Source organism: Talpa occidentalis, unplaced genomic scaffold, assembly GCF_014898055.3.
Source record: "Talpa occidentalis isolate TD23 unplaced genomic scaffold, MPIMG_talOcc4v2.1 talOcc4.12, whole genome shotgun sequence".
NCBI lineage: Eukaryota > Metazoa > Chordata > Mammalia > Eulipotyphla > Talpidae > Talpa > Talpa occidentalis.
In genome coordinates this window covers 74763082-74783168 of record NW_023601212.1, presented here as the reverse complement: position 1 = coordinate 74783168, position 20087 = coordinate 74763082, and the positions used below count along the sequence as shown (strand labels likewise).

The 20087-nt window shown below is 41.8% G+C and overlaps 1 protein-coding gene across 4 annotated transcripts in view; it reads left to right on the top strand.

The window, feature by feature from the left end:
- GALNT17 (polypeptide N-acetylgalactosaminyltransferase 17) overlaps positions 1–20087 on the top strand; it is a 376695-nt gene that overhangs the window by 286787 nt on the left and 69821 nt on the right. For all 4 annotated transcript variants that reach the window (XM_054693583.1, XM_054693584.1, XM_054693586.1 and 1 more), the window contains exon 7: positions 1031–1148. In XM_054693583.1, coding sequence (XP_054549558.1) covers positions 1031–1148 — 118 coding nt within the window. The remainder of the gene's footprint in view (positions 1–1030; positions 1149–20087) is intronic.

The following is a 20087-nucleotide window of genomic DNA, read 5'->3' as shown; positions in this document are numbered from 1 at the left end:
CCTCTCAATGTCCCTTCTCTATGGGCTGAGGTTTCTCTGTGGTTCATGACTGTCCCCTGAGGTTTCTCTGCCGGTTCAGGACCAGCAACCTGATCCTCTTTCTCCCATGAGAACTTGGAGGTTTGACCCCTTCCAGTTTCCCTTCTGCTCCCAGCTTCGCTCCTTCCCGAGGCAGCTGAATCATGTTCCTTACCCCTAAGCTTTTTGGAAAGCTCCATGGGTGCCCATCCTGTCACACCACTGTCAACAGAAGTGCAGTGAGAGCCGGTTTCCATGTTTGCAGACACACAGGATGTCTTAGACCTGATCTTGTGCAAGCTATGAAGGAATTGGGTCATCCCTAGATGCTTTGGGTCCTCTGGTTTCCCTCAAGCTAAAATGTAGTTTTGTGGAGAGAAGAGGTGAGGACTTGAGGCCTTAAGGGAAGTGTCTGGATTTGCCAGAGTAGAACCCAGCACCCGTTATGGTGGTGTTTGTGACTTTGGTACTTCATTTTCTTTTAATTGAGATATAATTGACATATAACACTGTGTAAGTTTAAGGTATGTGTTGTGTTTATTGGATACATTTATGTATTGCAATATGATTACAGCCACAGCATTAGCTAACCACCTCCCTCACATCACATAATTATTTCAGATTTAAGAATGTTTAAGATCTACTCTGTGAGCAACCTTGAAATAGAGAATACAATATTGCTGAGTATAATCATAATGCTGTATATCAGAGCTACAGAACTTACTCATCTTCTTGTTGCAAGTTGGTACCATTTTACCAACATCTCCCCAATTCCCTCACTCCCTAGCCCCTCATAACTACCAATCTACTCACTGTTTTTACAAGTTTGGCTGTTGTAGATTCCCCATGTGAGTGAGAACATGCAGAATTTGTCTTTCTCTGTCTGATTTATACCCACTTAGCGTAATGCCCTCAAAGTCACAGTTGGCAGGATTCCTTCTTTTTCACGACTGAATAATATTCCCTTGTAGATACATACCACCTGACTTCAGCTTCTTTCTCTTTCCTACAGAACGCCAGCCATGATTGGCTGCTCCTTTGTGGTCAACAGGAAGTTCTTTGGTGAAATTGGTCTTCTGGACCCGGGCATGGATGTATATGGAGGAGAAAATATCGAACTTGGAATCAAGGTTGGTGACATGGTATTTTTTACACATGGCTGTTCACATTTGTGAAAAGACCTGCCTGGTCATCCTTAATGCATATTAAAGCTTCTTTAGCTGGTGAATGACAGATTCACACACCCCACCCCACTCATGAGGATGTTCTAGGAGGCTTGCCACTGCTGCTTAGATGGTGGAAGAAAGTGACATTTCCCTTCTCTAAACAAGTTTGTTCCATAACTGGGTGCACCAGTCTGAGAAGTAGTTAAAGAGTTTGCCTCCCACTCCCATCCAGTTTCAATTGCTCCTTAATTTTTCCTGAAAATTAAATTATCTCCTTAATTAACATTTTCATCCTATCTATTTTGACAGTACGTGTATCATAGACTCATAGGTGACAGAGGAGAGAGGGACATGGTCTGCAGGACCCTCCCTTTCTTGGAAATGCTTCTAGGAGAGGATGATGCAGGCAGGGAAGGAGGAGGACACTGAATGGGCCTTTTGCTGGTCCCCCAGCCCAGATCAAACCCACTTAGATGTTTCACATGCACGGTTTTCTTAAGAATGTGTTTGAAAAAAGAATTCCACAAAAAAAAGTTAAAAATCATGTATGTACTTCAGTGCCTTCATTTTACAGTTAAGGTAAATGAACCCAGGGAAAGATGGGGGTGCTCTTTTCGGCCCCAGTAACCACTTAGCAGTGGGCTTGCTGCTCCTGCCTCGTGAAGCTTCCTCTACACCTTAAAGAGTAGGTGCTGGGAGGACACCCAGCTGGGCTCTCTGGGTCCTCTACCCCCTGTCCTGAACCTTTGCATATGTGGATCTCTGGGAACTAGGCTGGTTAGAAACAACTCAGGACACAATTGTAAGATTTAAAGTTTCTTGAATTTCTTCCTCCTTCCTCTGTTACGTCCTCATTTTTGTTCTACCAGGTAGATACCCAGGGAAGAACCCTTTCCTCTAGTCAGTCTGCTCCCTATGTCTGATTTGCCACCCCTTGAGTTCCTTATGTGTGCTTGAGACTGATCTATGAATGAAAGGGTTCTAGTACTCACAATTTCATGGATGAACATCCAGGTTGTATGAGATAAGTCCCAGGATCCTAAAATCACTCATTGAAAGAAAGAATATTCTTCTTCCTGTGCTGTCAAGTTAAGGCTGGCCTCTTGTCTCCATGGAATTTGTATAGCATTTCTTTGTAAACCCCAGCAATTAAGAAGTCCGTGAATATTCTATCATAGCTAACATATTTGCCACACATCTGTTTTGAACTTCACTGAAAGAAAGGATCTGCACCCAACATGTTGAGCTTGGCCTATTACTTAAATTTCCACCCTGCTCCCATCTTCCCATCCCTCCTGGGCTGCTCTGCTTTTCCCCTCCACATGCATTCATCAACTCCTAGCATGCCGGAGAATGTATTTGCATATCATGTGTTCTTTTTCTATATCCCCTGCACCAGATTGCAAACTTTAGGGGACCCCTATCCTTGTGGTGCCCACCTTTGCATCATCCCAAACTTGTAGAACCGTGCTTGGTACATGACTCTGTAGGTATCTGTTAGGCTAATGATTGAACAAATGCCTAGTGGGAACTTCACCTGAGCAAATGGTGGCTGGGCTCAGGGTCCACGTAGACACTGTCTACAGTATCCTTAGTTTGACCTCACCTGGAAACTTGTTACAAATGCACCTTCTTGGACCCTTTTCAGACCCACTGAATTGCAAGTCCTGGGCCTAGAGAAGGGGCTCTAGCCACCTGTGTAACAAGCCTTCTAGGTGATCCTATTACCTGCCCATTTTGAGGACCACTGCTTTACACCCCACCTTAGCAAACTTCCTGGCCATCAGGAACCAAGTGAGGGTCCACATCCTCCCAGGCCCTCCTCCAGGTGCCCTTCAAGGCTCGGCAGGCCACAGTGAGCCTTTTCTCCTCCCTCCCAGGCTGCATGTCGCCCCCTAGCGACCAGTGCCTACTTCATCCTTGACTTCACTTGCTGGTGTCTGGCCCCAGGAGCTGCAAGGGCCTCCTTTCTCATGAAGTAATCTACACAAGGAGCTTTGTTTTACAGACAGTTCCTTCTTTCAGTTTATACTGTTAGGAGCACAGATAGGTGAATATATCATTAACAAAGCCATGCCCACTCCTTGGAAAAAAATCAGTTTTATGTAATACACACACACACACACAATTTTCATATAGTGTAACACACAGACATTTATACAAATTAAATCTGATGCTTAAGTGGCAAAATGTTCTTATGCACACATGATCCTTCTCTGATTTTTTTCCACAAAGAAAAATAGGTCTGTCTGTGATCTTTCTAACTGTACTCTGAAATTTTTGGTGACTTTTTGATGCCATGCTCAGTAAGTAGAGATATGTGACAAGAATAGAATGGCTTGCCCTGGTTCAGGGTAAACATGAGCAGAGTTGACCCCAGGGCTGGTGCTGGGATGAAAGGCAGCTTGTGACCAAGACAATCAATACAGTAAAGAGAAGAAAGGTCTTCAGGACTGAGAAAGTAAATGAGATTAAAGATTGAAAGGCTTCATCGTGTTCTAAGTAACACTGATCAGAAACAATTAACCAGGCATATTATAGTAACGTGTCTAACTAATAAGAGGAAAAAAGTTCTCTGAGGAGAGAGGACCAGCTAAATGGCTGTGTTAGTATAAAATCATATGGTTTCATATTTTCCCAGTACATCTGTCTTATTGGGGAAGCAAAGACACCCTCTGCTTCTGAACACAAGCCTGCAGGATCCCGCCGGGCAGCCAGTCCCAAGGAACACAATAGAAAAACACTTTCAGATCCTAAAAGTCAGAAAATGTCTTAGCTCAGTCACACGCCTCAAGAGTTAATAAAAGTAGAATTCCTATTGTTGTTGAAAATCTTAGTGAGACCAAAGATCCATGATAGGGGTAAGTAAATGAGAGCACTTTGGGGGGTACATGTGTGAAGACCTTCTTGTCCGACCACATCCAGTCCAGACTTTACCCTTCGGTGCAGCTTTTATGTGAGGTTCCACAGGTCACAGGTAAAGGATTGAGACCATATCATGGTGAATGACAAGCATTTTATTTTTTTTTATTTTTTTTTTTAATTTTTTTTTTAAAGATTTATTTATTATTTACTTATTTATACAAGCACTGGGTAAGTCAGAAGCGCGGGAGGGTGAGAGAATTCACCAGGGCCAGAGTGGGGAGCAGAGCAGGCAGAAGGACCGAAGTACACTGCTGAGGGGAGCAGCGGGCGGCAGAAGGGGCCCGCGCGCCACGTGGGACCCTCCTCTGGTGGCCGGGGAGCAGCCGGGGATCGAACCGGCACCGCAGAGGCTGCTGGCAGCCTCGCAACCCAGCACTCAACCGCTGCGCCACCGGGGAGGCCCAAATGACAAGCATTTTAATTTCAGTGGGGTAGCAATAACATTCTTACAAAGCAAGGCTTGACCTGAAGACGCCATCACTGTCTGCATAGTTCATGACCAAAACATAGGGTGGGGCCACCCCGCTTTCCTGAGGCGTCATGGTGCCATTTTACCACCCAGGGGGAACCAGTTTTACCTCCTTTTCTTGCCCTGTTCATTCAAGATCAAGGCACTAAGGACTTGCAGGGTTACCCCCAAGCTGAAGCTCTCACAGTTCCTGAGCTAACTGGGGTAACTTTAGCAGTAAATATGAAAACTTGCCTTTTCAGAGTGTCGTTTAGAAATTATGGTATATCTGGGGTGCCCAGACCCCAAGGACCCAATTGAATATGGAATCTCCCATTCATACAAGTCTCTTCACCCCATCACTTATTCATAGTTTGCGCCTCCCCTTGTGTCATGTCTCTGACAAGCTGGCGGTTTAATTCAGTTCGAGTCTGAAGGCTTGAGATTGGAGGGCTGGGGGTAAAAGTTGCATCTGAGTCTTTAAGCCTCAGAACAAGGAGTGCTGATAGCCAAGGGGTTGGATGAACAGACATGAAACAGCCCCAATCCCCACTCCCATCTCTCCTCTGCCCATGGGTTTGGGACCCATCATCCAGCATTCGTCTTAACCAGGATGGAGTCCTCCTGCCCTTTCTGAGACCCCTGACATCAAGATCCCCAAGCTAGGAACCTCCTGTGATCTTTGTCTTCTGTTTGGAACTCTTACACTAGGTCAGCTACGTCTGTTGACTCTTGAGACTTGGGTGGTGGTCACCCTGAGAGGGCCCCAGACCGTGAGCCTGTGGCTTAGATGCACATGAGTCTGTGGGTCTCCTTTCCTTCTGGACCTTTTCAGCTCTGGCTTGTGATTGTCTCAGAATTGGAGACGGCATTCAATAGGATGAGAGTATATCTGTGATAAAATTCAGAACAAACTTCCTGGTCCTATCTGGAGAGAACACATCTTGGGATTTCACAGACAGGTCTTTAACCCAGATGTCTTTATTATAGGCTGCCAACAGTTCAGTCTTGAGCATAATGGAGATTCATTGAGTGCCTTCCCTACTGTAGCCCATGCTATCACTGGAAAACCAGCAGAGAGGCCTCATCTGTACCTCCAGGAAATTTTGATCAGGCAGAAAAATCATTCATTTAACAAATAATTACCAATGTGACAAGGATGAAAAGACAGGATGGGGTGATTCTGTGGGAGAATATAGCAAGGGAATAGAAGCTACTCTAGGGAGTTGGGAAGAGTCTCCCTGAGGATATATTACTTCAGACTTTTAAAATGAGTTGAATTTAGATAAGCCACGAAGGCACAAGAGAAGACTGTCCCACAGGCACTTTTAGTTATGAGACTTGAATAAGTCTTGGCGACCTACCGTGAGGCTCACTATACTGCATAGTGCTATATGAAAGCTGTACATAGTTAAAAATTAAGAGAGTAAGTCTTCTGATAAGTGTCCTTATCACAGAATAGTAATAATGATAATAATGTAATGCTACCAATGATAATGATGAGTGCAGGAGGAAACTTTAGAGACAGTGGATATGTTTTTGGTGTAGATTGTGCTGGTGGTTTCACAGGCATGTACTTATTGCCAAACTTACAAAGTTGTAGCCATTAAATGTGTACTATGGCTTTTTGTATATCCACAATTCTTCCATAACTGGTTTATTTGAAAAATAAAAAGAATACTCCTGGCAGAAGAAAAGCATGTGCAAAGGTTTGGAATTCTCCAAGGGAAGTGTGTTCTGGGAACCGCCAGAGTTCAGATGACTGGAGCAGAGAAAGGAAGAGGAGAAATGTTCCATGTAGTTGAGCAGACTGGGGAGGGTCTAGATTATGGAGGACTAGTAGATCATGGAGGACAAGAATTTGAATTTCACTTTTTCTTAACACCATAATGAGCATTAAAAAATGCACAATATAGGTATGAATATACACACGTGTGTATGTGCATGTGTGTGTGGGTGGAGTCTCATGTACCCACTATCCAGCTCCTTTAAAGGGATATGAATTAATCAGACTTTTTTTTTTTTAATTGAAAGGTCACTATGACTGCCTTGTGGAGAGTGGGTTATAGAGCTGAGTAGACATGGGGGGGCGGGCAGTGAGAGAGCCTGCACTGTGGTTGGGGCAGGGGTGAGAAATGGACACATTCAAGAATTAGAGGACATCACACCCCACATTGAATATGGAGGGGTGGAGGGAAATAGTGGCAAGGCTGACTCTCAGGTTCCTGACACAAGCATCTGGGGGAATGCAGGTGCCGCCCCCTGAGATAAGAAGTCCTCTTGGAGGAGTTCAGGAGAGGCAGGACCGTGATGCTTTCTGACTCAGTATGGTGAGAAGGGGGCTTCTGAAGCACCCATTCAGCCAGGAGGCAGCTGCTTGTGACTTACTCAGAGGCAGGCTGGAGCTTGTTTGGCATGTGGATCATATTTGAAATCATGAGAGGGAAGAGGTTCCCCAGAGGAAGGAGAAGAGGGGATAAGACTGAAGCCCAGAAAAAGAGAAACCTTTAAGGCCTCGAAAGAGCAGCTGAAAGGAGACTGAGAATTAATGCAAATGAAGAGAAGACCCCAGAGAGAGTGAATTTGTGGCAACTCAGAGAACAGTGCACTCAACTTCCAAAGTTGGCCTTAGAAGCAGGAGACACAGGGGCCTCTCTGGTGGTGCAAGTGGTTAAGTACAGCACTCAGAAGCTGTCCGCAGCTTCTGCAGCACAAGTTTGATCCCCAGCCAGGGAGCTACCCACATGGCACAGCAGACCTCTCCTGCCTTGCTCCTGCTTCCCTTAGCAGTGTATTTCAGTCAATCTGCCTGTTCTTTTCCCCACCCTGTCTCTGGTGAATCCTCTCACCCCCTGCACTTCTGGCCTTTACCCCAGTTCTTGTATGCATAAATAAATAAATCTTAAAAAAAAAAGAAGCAGGAGACACAGTAGGGGTGATATGAATGCCATTTGGGGGGCAAAATGAACAGGACCTGGGGGGAATTGAACATGAGGGATGAATTGGAGGAGTGTGAAGGATGCCTCCCAGATCTTCTGGCATCTGGAAGATTCCCTAGACAGAATGCAGTAGAGAAGGTCTGCAAGTAGGTGCGAGGTCCATTTGAAAAATGATGGATTCAGGGGTTATAGTCCCCTTTGACCCAGCAGTGAGAAGGCAAGGGAATGTAGTAGAATGGGCTCCCAGCCAAGAGCAGGGATGGGAGAAGGGTCTCCAGCATGCGTGCCCCCCACTCCACTGTGGAGTCTGCGGGGTGGTGGTGCCGAGGGCTCCAAGCAAGGATGTGGTGATTCCTTTTCTGACTGAAGCCAGTCCTTGCTTGCCACAACTAAAGAACTGAGTTAGAAAAATAGTGTTTGGTTGTTTTCAGTTGAGGCAGCTTCATCTTTTTTTCTGAAATATGTTTGGGGAAAGATCTTAGTTTTTAAGATGTTTGAAACTTTATTGATTTGAGGCAGCATGGCTTTACAGCACTGTAGATGATTCAGAGATATAAGCTCCACTCCTCAGATGTACATCACCACACCACCCCTCCACCAGGCCACCTTATCCCTCTACCCTGTGCCTTAAAATGTTTGGAGCTTTTAAGTCTCTGCTCCATACTCTTATTTCGTGTAAGTATGTGGGTCTTTGTCCTTTGTTCAATCCTACTGTGTGTTTATCTGATTCTGTGGCCCAAAAGGATTCTTTTTTTTTTTAAAGATTTATTTATTTATTTATACAAGAACTGGGGCACAGGCCAGGTACGTGGGAGGGTGAGAGGATTCACCAGAGACAGAGCTGGGAACAGAACAGGCAGACTAACGAAATACACTGCTGAGGGGAGCAGTGGGTGCGACAGGAGAGGTCTGCCGCACCAGGTGGGACCCTCACCGGCCGTGATCAAACTGGCACTGCAGAGGCTTGGGACAGCTCCACAGCGCTGCGCTCAACCACCTGCACCACCAGGGGAGGCCCCCAAATGGATTTTTCACCCACTAAAATCCCAGCTAATGAGCCACCTACCTTCCTATAAAGAGTTCAAATTTGCAGCCACACCTGGCTCTTCCAGCCTTCACTGCTATGAATGGTGCTTTATAGGACTTAGGAAAAACAGGGGAAAGCTAAACTGTTTCTGGCACTAGGTAGCACCCAGAACACGCACACACACATATGCACACACCTTAACAAACATTCCTTAAGAGATTTTCCAAAGCTCAGCCAGTCATGTGATGTCAGTTGTTGAAGAAAATGGCTTCCATGGAGTTTCTAAATTACTGCTATTTTATAGTCTGGGATTCCACTCTGAGTAGATGAGGGTTTAGATTTTTTTGTCTCTTGCTTTTTTCCCCACAAAACAATTTGGAGAAAGAAAAATTTAGCCATCACATTTTATGTTAATTATTTTATTTTAATTCAACATTTTATTACAGGAAATTTGAAACAGACACCAAAATAGAGCAGTCTAATGCATCCAAATGTACTAGTCATTCAGCTTCAACAAATACCAACATTTTGCTATGTGCTTTTCAGCTACCAAGAAACTTTCAAAAACTGAAACCCCACTCACTTTATTATGCCATATATAAAAATTTTAGAGTACATTGCTAGCACATGAAGACTCTTTAAAAACATAGCGTGAACATGGATTTTAACTAGACTTATGGTGGTGATCATTTCATAATGTATATAAATACAAGTGCATTATGTTTTATACCTGAAATTAATATAATGTTGTATGTCAGTTGGTATCTATAATAAAAATATATAAATGAATAAAGAAATAGATAAGTATAAACAGTAAAATTTGAAAATTAGTCCATGTTTCTCAAAAATATTTCTCAAAGTTGGGTAAGGTTTTGTCAATTAAAAACCATTATCTGCTTTATCGCTTATATTTTTATGAGAATATATTTTTAGAAAGTATTTACATAACTTTTTTAAAGAAAATATTAAATTTATTTTTTTTAATTTTAATTTTTTTTTATTTTTATATTCCCAGCTTGAGGCTCTTCCAATTCTGTTCCCTTCCTAGGAGTTACTGGGATCATTTGAGTGGAGATTACCAAGATAATTTTACTTTAAGTTTGTATAGATAATAGCCTTTCTTGTTTCTTTGATCTTAATAACTGCTGATTTTGTTATTTTGATGTAACTTCCTTTTTTACATTTTTAAATTTGCCCTGGCAACCATCTCATAGCATTTGTTTCCAATTTTTCTCTTTCATAAATTAAACTACATATATTGATAACATAAAAAAATAAAATTAAATAAAAATAAATAAATAAAAACCATTATCTGTTGTGTAGCATATATATTATACAATATAAAATATTTAAATATATATGTTTCACAATTGATTTGTTTACATCAGAATCCAAATACAGTCTACCCATTACATTTGGCTGAGATGTCTCATAAGTATCTTTTTAGCTATACCACTCCCTCTCACATAGAGTATTTTCCTGTCAGCCATTTGTCCTGTAAAACTTTGCATAATCTGAATTTGGCAGCTGCTTCTTGATGTCTTTGACAGGTTCCTTTAATCTCCATTTTCTCTAAACTGTAATTGGATCTAGAAGGTAGATTAGATTCAGTTTCCTTCCCTCCCTTCTCCCTTCTTTCCTTCCTTCCTGACAAAAATTCCTTAGCTGGTGCTGTGAACTTCCCATCACATCCCGTTGCATAAGGAGATACTTAATGTCAGCTTGTCTCACTTCCAGTGATGTTAAGATTCAAAGTGGGTTCATGTTACTACCTGACTCATCCATTGTAAAGTTTCCCATCAGCCTTTCAGCTGCCGGCAGCCACCAATGTTCACCACAGACCTGTTTCATTGAGGCCTGCGAAATAGTGATTTTTATTTATTTTTTTAAAGATTTATTTATTTTTATTCAAGAACTGGGGTACAGGCCAGAGGTGCAGGAGGGTGAGAGGATTCACCAGAGACATTGCGGGGAACAGAACAGGCAGATTGACTGAAATACACTGCAGAGGGGAGCAGCAGGCGAGACAGGAGAGGTCTGCTGCACCATGTGGGTATCTCCCTGGCCGGCTGGGAATCAAACCCACGCTGCAGAGGCTGAGGACAGCTTCACAGTGCTGCGTTCAACCTGCTGTGCCACCAGAAGGGCCCCAAAATAGTGATTTTTAAATTCCACAATCATTTTTGCATTTATGAGTTGCAACAGTTCTTCCACTAACAGCTATTTGTGTACTCTGAGATACAGTTCAAACAGGAAAAACAGAATAAATACTTGATTCTTTCCTTATTTTCAACATCTTTAGAGTAATGAGTTGGTGCCATAGCCACCTCCAAAGATGAGTGGTGAGGTTTCCCTCCCCCAGTGATTTTATGGACTCAAAGTTGGGTTTTTTTTTTTTTTAATTTATTTCATGTGTTTAAATCCTCTAGAGTCACTATCAATTTTTTCCCATTCTATATGTGCTTTTGTTGAGTTATTATTTAATACAATAAAATGCATGGATTTTCGGTCTTCATGCCAATGGATTTCACAGTTATGTACGCTCCTGTAATCACCTCCCAAAACATGATATTGAACATTTTCATTGCCTACAAAAGTCCCTCTTTGCCCCTTTCCTATCATTCTCTCCACTTTTCCACCCCCACTTCACCCCCTCTGGGCAATCATTTTCTGATTTTTATTACCATAGGTTAGCTTTATGTACTGGTCTTTCACATAGACGGAACAATGCCTTATATACTCTATTATTTCAACTAAAGTAATGTTTGTGAGATTCCTCCACACTAAACTATATATAAGCAACTCATTCTTTTTTATTGCTGAGAATCTTTCTATTGTGTAAATCTATAATAATTCACATACTCATTTTCCTACTGAAAAGTAGTTGGGTTGTCTCCAGTTTGATATGCTTATGAATATTCACGTTAAAGTCTTTTCTGGACATATGTTTTGATTTCTCTAGCACAAAAACCTAGGAACTGAATAGCTAAATATTGGGGAAAATATGTTTAGCTTTTTAAAAACCTTTAAACAGCTTCTAAAGTGTTAGTACTATGTTCACTTCCCCCAGGACATTTCCATGATAACTGATGATATAGGATATCTTTTCATGTGCTTATAGATAATTTGTACATCTTCTTTTGCCAATTTAAAAATACTGTGTTTTTCTCCAATATATAACTTATCTGTACATTAGCCTCTGTTTTTTTCTAGAAGCTTTATAGTCTAGCTTTTACATCTAGGTCTACAATTCACAGAAGCCCCAAAGAAAACATAATAGAATATTTTGAAGTGGGTAATATTGTTTTGACTGCATGCAAAAAAATAGCCTTTTTTAAGAAAGTGTTAAATTGGACTTAATCAAACATTTTAATTTTCAGCTCATCAAAAAATACCATTAAAAAAGGTGTAGGGAAGGAAGATGTTGGGGAAAATACTCACACTGACGATATCTGATAAAACAATTTTATCCAGAGCATTTATAACAAATTCCAAAACTTAAAAAAAAAAAGGCAAAAGACCTGAGTTGCCACTTGGAGAGCGTTTGTGCTTTTTTAGCACAAGAGGCGTCAATCTCATTTGTATATTTCCTCTCTCAGACTTGGAATCAGCCATTTCTCTATGAAGCCTTAATTCTTTCTAATGGGAAATGGTATTTAGAAACCAAAATATTGTCACTGAGATTGCTCATTGCTCCTGGATTGTCATTCTGTCCAAACCTTTTCAATGAACAAAGCTAGACACTACTGATTTGTTTTAGAAAGGGAAATTAATTCATAATCTTCTATTGATTTTTCCAAATCCATTTTTGTGATTATGGGATTTTTACTTCTTTGATCTTATACTTAACTTTTACTAAAAGTCTTGATTCTCATCATCATTTCTTATTTGCTTTATTCTATAATATGTAAGTAATACTTTCAAAATAGGAATACCAACATGAAGTTATGTGATTTGTTTTGCCCTAACTATACATTCTACTAGCTTTGCATAATTACTGCTCTTGTTTTTAAATTGTTTGAAATAATTTTTCTCTGTGTGGTTATGCCAACTCCCTGATATTTGAAATAGAGCTATATAGCAATGAATGATAAAGTTCACTTTCTTTTTTGTTTGTTTTACAGAGGTTACAAGTCAGTTGACTAAATTTAATTATCTAAAAGTTTTGGCATTTTTTAAGACTATTTTTAAGAGACATTTTAGGTTCATTGCAAAATTGAGAGGAAACTACAGAGATTTCCCATTTACTCCTTGCTCCTATGCAGAGCCCTCCTCATTATCAACACCCCTGCCCAAGTGGTACATTTGTTACAATCAATGAACAGAATTAACATACCAGCCAAGGTCCTCAATTTACATTATGGTTCTCTCTTGGTGTTTTATACTCTATGGGTTTGTGCAAATGTGTAATGGCATGTATCTACTGTTATAATAGCATCGAGTATTTTCACTGCCCTAAAATTCTCTGTGCTTCACCTATTCATCCCCACCCACTCCCTGGCAACCACTGACCATTTTACTGTCTCTGTAGTTTTTCCTTTTCCAATTTATTATGTAATCTTTTCAGATCGGCTTCTTTAACTTCCTGGTATGAATTTAAGGTTTCCATGTCTTTCCATGATTGATGGCTCATCTCTTTGGAATACCATAAGAGATAACATTGTCTGGCTTGACCGTCATTCACATATCCGTTCACCTCCTGAAGGACATCTTAGTTCTTTCCAACACTGTCTGTTTTTAGGCTGATTACTGCCTAGTACTCCTCAGGCTCTCAATTCTGTGATGTCCCACAGTGCCAAAGAACTAGAGGTCTAGAGCATTGCTTCACATGGCTTCATTTGTGTGTAAATCTGCCCAGCTCACCTCCACTATGGCTGAGCTCATGTCTCTGGTTAACTGGGGGCTCTGTAATTATAATTATTGCTAAAACATTGAGGAAAATCTAAAAACTTAAAGGTCTTAAAAAAAAAACACCCTCCCTTTTCTCTACACCCCCCACCATAGAATAAAAGGGTCTTGTTGATTACCAAAGCAAAATCCCCACACCAAAGCTGAGCCAGAGAGGTGAACAGCTCACAGAGGGCCCCAAGACTCTGAAAGTGGGAAGAGAGTGTCAGGAAACCTCTACACTGTCATCACTGAGTGGAGGGAGCAGGGAAGAGCATGGACACCAGACTGAGATTTTTCTGTGTCCTTCATGGAGCTGCACATGTTCATACCACATGTCTTTATTCAATTGGTCTGTCTTCTGTGCGTAAGAAGATAAGCAAGTTTGAGAACAGATTCCCACAAATGTCATTATATTGAAGCAGGAGAGAGAAGCCCTTAAAAAAATAATATCGAGGGCCTCCCTGGTGGCACAAGGGGTTAAGACACAACCTATGAAGCTGTCCACAGCCACTGCAGCACGAGTTCGATCCCCGGCCAGGGAGATACCCACATGGTGCAGCAGACCTCTCCTGTCTCACCCGCTGCTCCCCTCAGCAGTGTATTTCAGTCAGTCTGCCTGTTCTGCTCCCCACTCTGTCTCTGGTGAATCCTCTTATCCCCCACACCTCTGGCCTGTACCCCTGTTCTTGTACACATAAATAAATCTTTTAAAAAATAATAATATTGACTTTTTTAAAAGATTTATTTATGTATTTTTACAAGCACTGGGTACAGTCAGAATCACAGGAGGGTGAGAGAATTCACCAGAGCCAGAGCGGGGAACAGAACAGGCAGAAGGACCGAAGTACACTGCTGAGGAGAGCAGCGGGCGCAGCAGGAGAGGTCTGCATGCCATGTGGGACCCTTGCCGGTGGCTGGGGATAGAACTGGCACTGCAGAGGCTGCGGGCAGCTTCGCAGCCCAGCGTTCAACTGCTGTGCCACCGGGGAGGACCTAATATTGACTATTGATAGGCCCGCACATTGTGCCAGACACTATGCTAGGCACCTGACAATCTTTGGACTGTTCTCTCCCCATGAGATCCTGGGAATTAGTCATTATTGATCCCATTTTATAGATGACTATGGTATGGTGAACCAAAGCCAAATATTGCATCTGAGATCTTGTAGCTAATGAAATAGAAAAGCCAGAACACCATCCAAATCAATCTAACTCTGAAGCTCTCCAAGCCCTTTACTCACTGATTACTTGCAGTTTTTATTCATCCAGAACATCTCATCCTTCCACCCTCTGGACTGCACAGCAGATAACACAGTGAAGTAAATGGGTAGTAGGTGCTCAGGATGTTGCTTGTAGATAAGACATATCATATAATAATTCCATTTGTAATAGATATGATGGTCACAATTCCTAAGTAGACGCACAAAGAGATAGCATGCCCATAGGTCTATTTCATGTAATACACTATCTCAAATGTAGAGAACTGTAGTTATATAATAAACAAAAATGTGTTTGAAACAGCATGAAATTGGATTTCCTCATCCATAAATTGTGTTATATTTATGTCTAAGTTATAGTTCAAGGAACAGAGCTGTGATGTTGATATTTTTATAAATGGTGTCTAATGCATTTCTATTAAGGGGAGATATATTTGCTGTGTGGAAATGTATTATCATAATAACCAAACCATTTACTCTACCACTGGAAAATGGTGTGGTGTTCTGTCTGGAATTTCACTTGCCTGCTCTCAGCCTGCCAGATCTATTGTAAATTATTGTAGGCATCTGTGAGTTATTTTATAGGAAACATCCATCTATTTTTACAACTCCAAAAAGTCTGTCACTCCCATTCATCTCCCTGGGAATAAAGCAATAATTTGATTCTCTATAAATGTGAACCTGAATTTACACCATCCTCTCCAGTTGGGACTTGAGTGATGTGAGTGATTTATAGCTCTGTGTTTCTGGGGCAGGGGACTGAAGGTGGCTTCCCAGCCTGGTGTGTTTTTTGCCACTTTTTACTATTCCACAGGGAAGCGAGTAGGAATCAGCCTGTCCCTGTTCTATTAGGTAGTAACTGTTTTGTTCCATGAGCTGCTTATGTCTGCTGAATACAATGTCACCGAGAGCAGCCCAAGGCCCTGAGCCACTCCCTCACCCTGGGATCCAGTAGTTGAGTGGATGTCTGTAAATACACCTTGGGTGCTGTTGGTCACAGGAAATGCTGATATTTCAAGGCTTCAACTAGAAAGTAGCTGAGTATCTGGAGCCTCTGGGATATCTGCTTTCCTAGGGATAGCCTGGTGGGCAGTCTGAGATTATCCATATGGTATTTAGCCTGCTGGTGAAGAACTTGTCTGGGATATGTCAGTGCCTTATCCCTTCTGTCTTGCTAAGAAGCCAAGGGGAAGAAATGTGCTGTTATCAACTCCCTGGCATCCTATGAGACCAAGGCTCTGGGTGCCTAGTTGCTTTCAGAGCCAGAGAAGTGGGCGGTGGGAAGAGAGTTTTAATACTCACCAACATGAAGAGGTAGAGGCATGACCAGGAATCAGGACTGAAGTGGAGAGCCAGGGAATCCAGAAAGAGAAATGATAGACCAGGCAAGCAATACAGAGAGAATTCCTAGTGGGCAATCTGAGCCCCAGTCTTCCTACACATTCTGCAGCATGATGCTGGGGCTGTGATTTAAAGATCCTCAGAACAATTCAACTCTTTGCTTAGTTGCAGATCCCACTGAGGAATTTGGATCCAACTGGGAAGCACATTTACTATCTATTATATTCAGATTCTGGAAGGTTTTTTTGTCGAGGCTCCTTGATTAGAATCATTTGTCCCTAAAACTCATCCCTAAGTGTTACCTACTGGCCTAACTCAGCAAGAAAACTTTCTGTTCATGTTAATGACCTTCATTATTGTGGAAGCTCTTATTTAAACCAATTAGTTTTGGGGAAAGACACCTAAATGAGAATATGGTGAATGGATTTGCCAGTTGAGACCATCAACGATGAAGCTATTCTCCATGCACATATGGAACCCACATACGGGTCCTTCCTCCAGTGGACAGCCACGTGGAGCCACAGCTCATTCCACAGAGCATGAAATGCACCTCACTGGACTATTTTGCAATGAATTTCTCCCTATTTGAAAATAAACAAAAGAAACAAATACATTGTACACATGACAATTGTCAATTTTAAAGTACTTTAGCCAGAAATGCAACTGTGTGTTTTCTCCATGCTACTCAAAAGGAAAAAAATCAAAACCACACATATTTTTCAAAACTTGCATTTAGACTCTTTTTAAGACACACACTCAGATTCCATTCCTCCTACAAGAACAACCATGTAGGAAGTTGCAAATGTCCATTCTATGGATAGAAAATAGGCCAAAAAACAAATGTGCAGTTGTCAGGGAAGAGCTATCATTTTTTTTATATTATGTATTTATTTATTTATTTATTTATTTATTTACATTTTACGTCATTGTTCATTTTTAAACAATGTTTGCCGCCCCCCCCCCTCAAGTATAGTTTTTTATGTTTCTTGTTGTATGTTTTTGTCCACATTGGAGCTCACACCAAGTTCTCACTTTTTGGCTCACCCAGAAAGTCAGCTAGTACTTCGGGGTTAGAATGGTTATGGGAAATGAGGGGCACCTCTTGAAAAGTTATCCCATAGGTACACAGGGGGTCAGGGACAAGTTGGGGTGTCACGCCTGAGTCTGAGAGTCTGGGTCCAATCCAGCTCTGGGCCTAGCATTGTGGGATGGGCCACTCTCTGAAGATGCCCAGCTCCTTAAAGAACTTTTAGTTCTATGAGAAAAGCTGTGACAAACTTTAGTAAAGTTGCTAAGATAAGAAGTGATCTGCACCCACGCAGGAAAGTGGGAAGCAGGATTTCTCAAGAACCAAACGATGGAGGAGTCAGATGGACTTGGGGTTTGGTGGATGTTCCAGTTCCATCTGTATAACAGATCACTCCAAAGTGAGTAGCTAAAAATAACAGCACTCATTTTATTATTTCTTCTGCATGAGAATTCAAACAGGACATAGTATGTTATGGAATGAACATGTCTCCCCACCTTAACCTGGGTGACTGGAAACAAAAGAAATATACTGTGACCCTATTTTTGAATAAGGTCACATTCAAATGTATGTGTCACAACAAAGCAAAAATGGACAATTATAAATCACAGACATCCTTCAGGGAAGGAGGCAGGAGAGGGATCAGAGGGAGGGAGGAGCACAGGGGACTGAGGTGATGGTGCACAGGTGCATTGGTGAGGGAAACTCTATGGGGACTACACCTGAGGGGGTGGGGGGAAGCAAATATTGTTTAAAAATGAATAATTATGTAAAAAATAAATAATACATATACACAAAGAAATAAAGATGTTCCTTTAACATTTAAAAAAATAAACAAATGTATGTGTTGACAGGGTCATACTCTCTTTGAAAGCTGTAGGGGAGATCTGGTGGTGGCCTTCAATTCTCAGCACTCCTTGGCTTGCAACTGAGTCTCTCCAATCTCCACCTCTGTTAGTCACCTGGTATTCTCTCTGGGTGTTTCTATTTTCTGCTGGTGCTATCAGAAGACTAGATATGTTGGATTAAGACAGGTCCATAAAACTTCATCCAATCTTAATTACATCTGCAAAGACCCTATTTTCAAATAAGGTCACATTCAGTGGTACTAGGGGTTAAGGTACTTCATTATGGCAGTCCAAGGGAGCAAATTCAATGGGGATACTTTGTCTCCCTTCCACAAGGTCTGGGGCTTCAGCTGGGAGGACTGATGGGGTGGAGGTTGGAATGATCTGGAGTGATGCTCACTGTCCATTGGAGCCTTAGGTTGCCTCTCAGGTAGGACACCTCCACATGGCCTCTCTAGGTAGTTCCTCAGGTGGGCTAGTTTGAACACCTTGACAGCGTGGTGCATGAGTTTCAAAAGCAAGCATCTCAGAAGAGCCTGGCAAAAGTCAGGGCACCTTTTTCTTTTCACCTGGCCTCAGAAGGTACATAGTATCACTTCTAATGTAGTCAAAATTCCAGGGGAGCAAGGTTCAAGAGAAGGGGACATAGACACCCACTTCTTAATGAGCATGATGGCAGGGCCGTGTGTAGAATAAGAGAGCTAGTTGCAGCAATTTCAGGGAAATGCCATCTGCATGCTGGAGAACACACAGCCCCAGCTTTGGAGAATGTTACTTTCCACCTCAAGGCCAGAGGGCTGGGGTTGGCTGTCCACCCTCCCATTTCTGTGCTATCTCTGCTACCACAGCAGTCCTCAGAACCTCATTCTGGTCTCCCACTGAGAAGGAATTAAATTCAATCTAATGAACATCTGAGTCCTGCATGCAGGAAATCGTGCTAGGCCTCCTTTTGTGTCAGGTCCTGTGCTAGAAAGGAAAGGGTTCTGGCCCAGAGGAGTAACAGAGATGGAAGATGTAAGACTAACTGTAGTGAAAGGCCAAATGTAAACAATCGAAGTGTCATCAACTGATGAGTGGATAAAGAAGCTGTGGTATATATACACAATGAAATAGCATTCAGCTCTTAAAAAGAATGAAATTCTGCCATTTGCAACAATGTGGGTGGATCTAGAGACTATTATGCTTAATGAAATAAGTCAGATGGAAAAGGACATTATTTCACTTACATGTTTTATATAGAAAAAAAACAAACTAATAGATGAAATGAAGAAAACAAAAATAAACTTCTGAACTGCAAGACCAATTAGCAGTTACCAAAAGGGTAGGGGGGACAGGATGGATAAATCCGTGCAGATTGTGTGGTGAAGGATAGGACTAGACTTTTTAGCTGTGATTTTCAGTGATGCACACTTGAAACATACAATGTTACAATGTGAAGTTACTATATTACCTCAATTTAAAAAAATGTGATTAGTGACACATGGAAGCAAAGGCTTGGAGAAGCAGGACACTGAAGGAATTTCCTGACCAAGGTGTAAGGATTGGCTCCATTTCCGGGTTCCCCATCACCAACACCATACAACTGCTTTGCTGGGCAAGGTGGGGCCTTGGCGCTTGCTTCCTTTCCAAGGGACATAGAGTTTTCTAATTCAGAAGGCAGGAACATCCCATATTCTGGAGGAGATGTGTCTTTCTGAAAATACTGACCGACTCCCTCAGAAGCAGCTGTGTGTCCTCAACACATCCCCCAACAGCTGGCTTTCTCCCCGGCAGGGATGCGGGCTGCCCTCACACAGTGAAGACACACCAGTTTTATCTATTATTTCTTTTATGTGCATTTGGAGAAATTTTTTTGTTGCCACTGTTACTTTTTGATTTGTTTAGAGTCTTTTTATTCTTTCTTACTCTGGGAAATTTTAGATAGAAAGATCTAGTAGATACAGCTACAGGAATAAGATGTATTAATCCAATTTCTATAAATATTTTTGCAAGGAATTAGAGGTAAAAAGAGCTCGTGGAAATACCCAGCATTCAGTCAGCCAGAAGATGCTTATTAAGCCTGTAATGTGCTGTCTGTCTTCTAGGCCTGGGGTATTCAGAGGTCTCCAATATCACTGAGTTGACAAAGTATGCAGGGGGCAGACACTGAGTAAGAGAATACAAAAGTAGACAGTACTTGGGATTAATGACAAGATACATTAATAATATATATTACTACTGGGTGGGCAGTAATAAAAAACA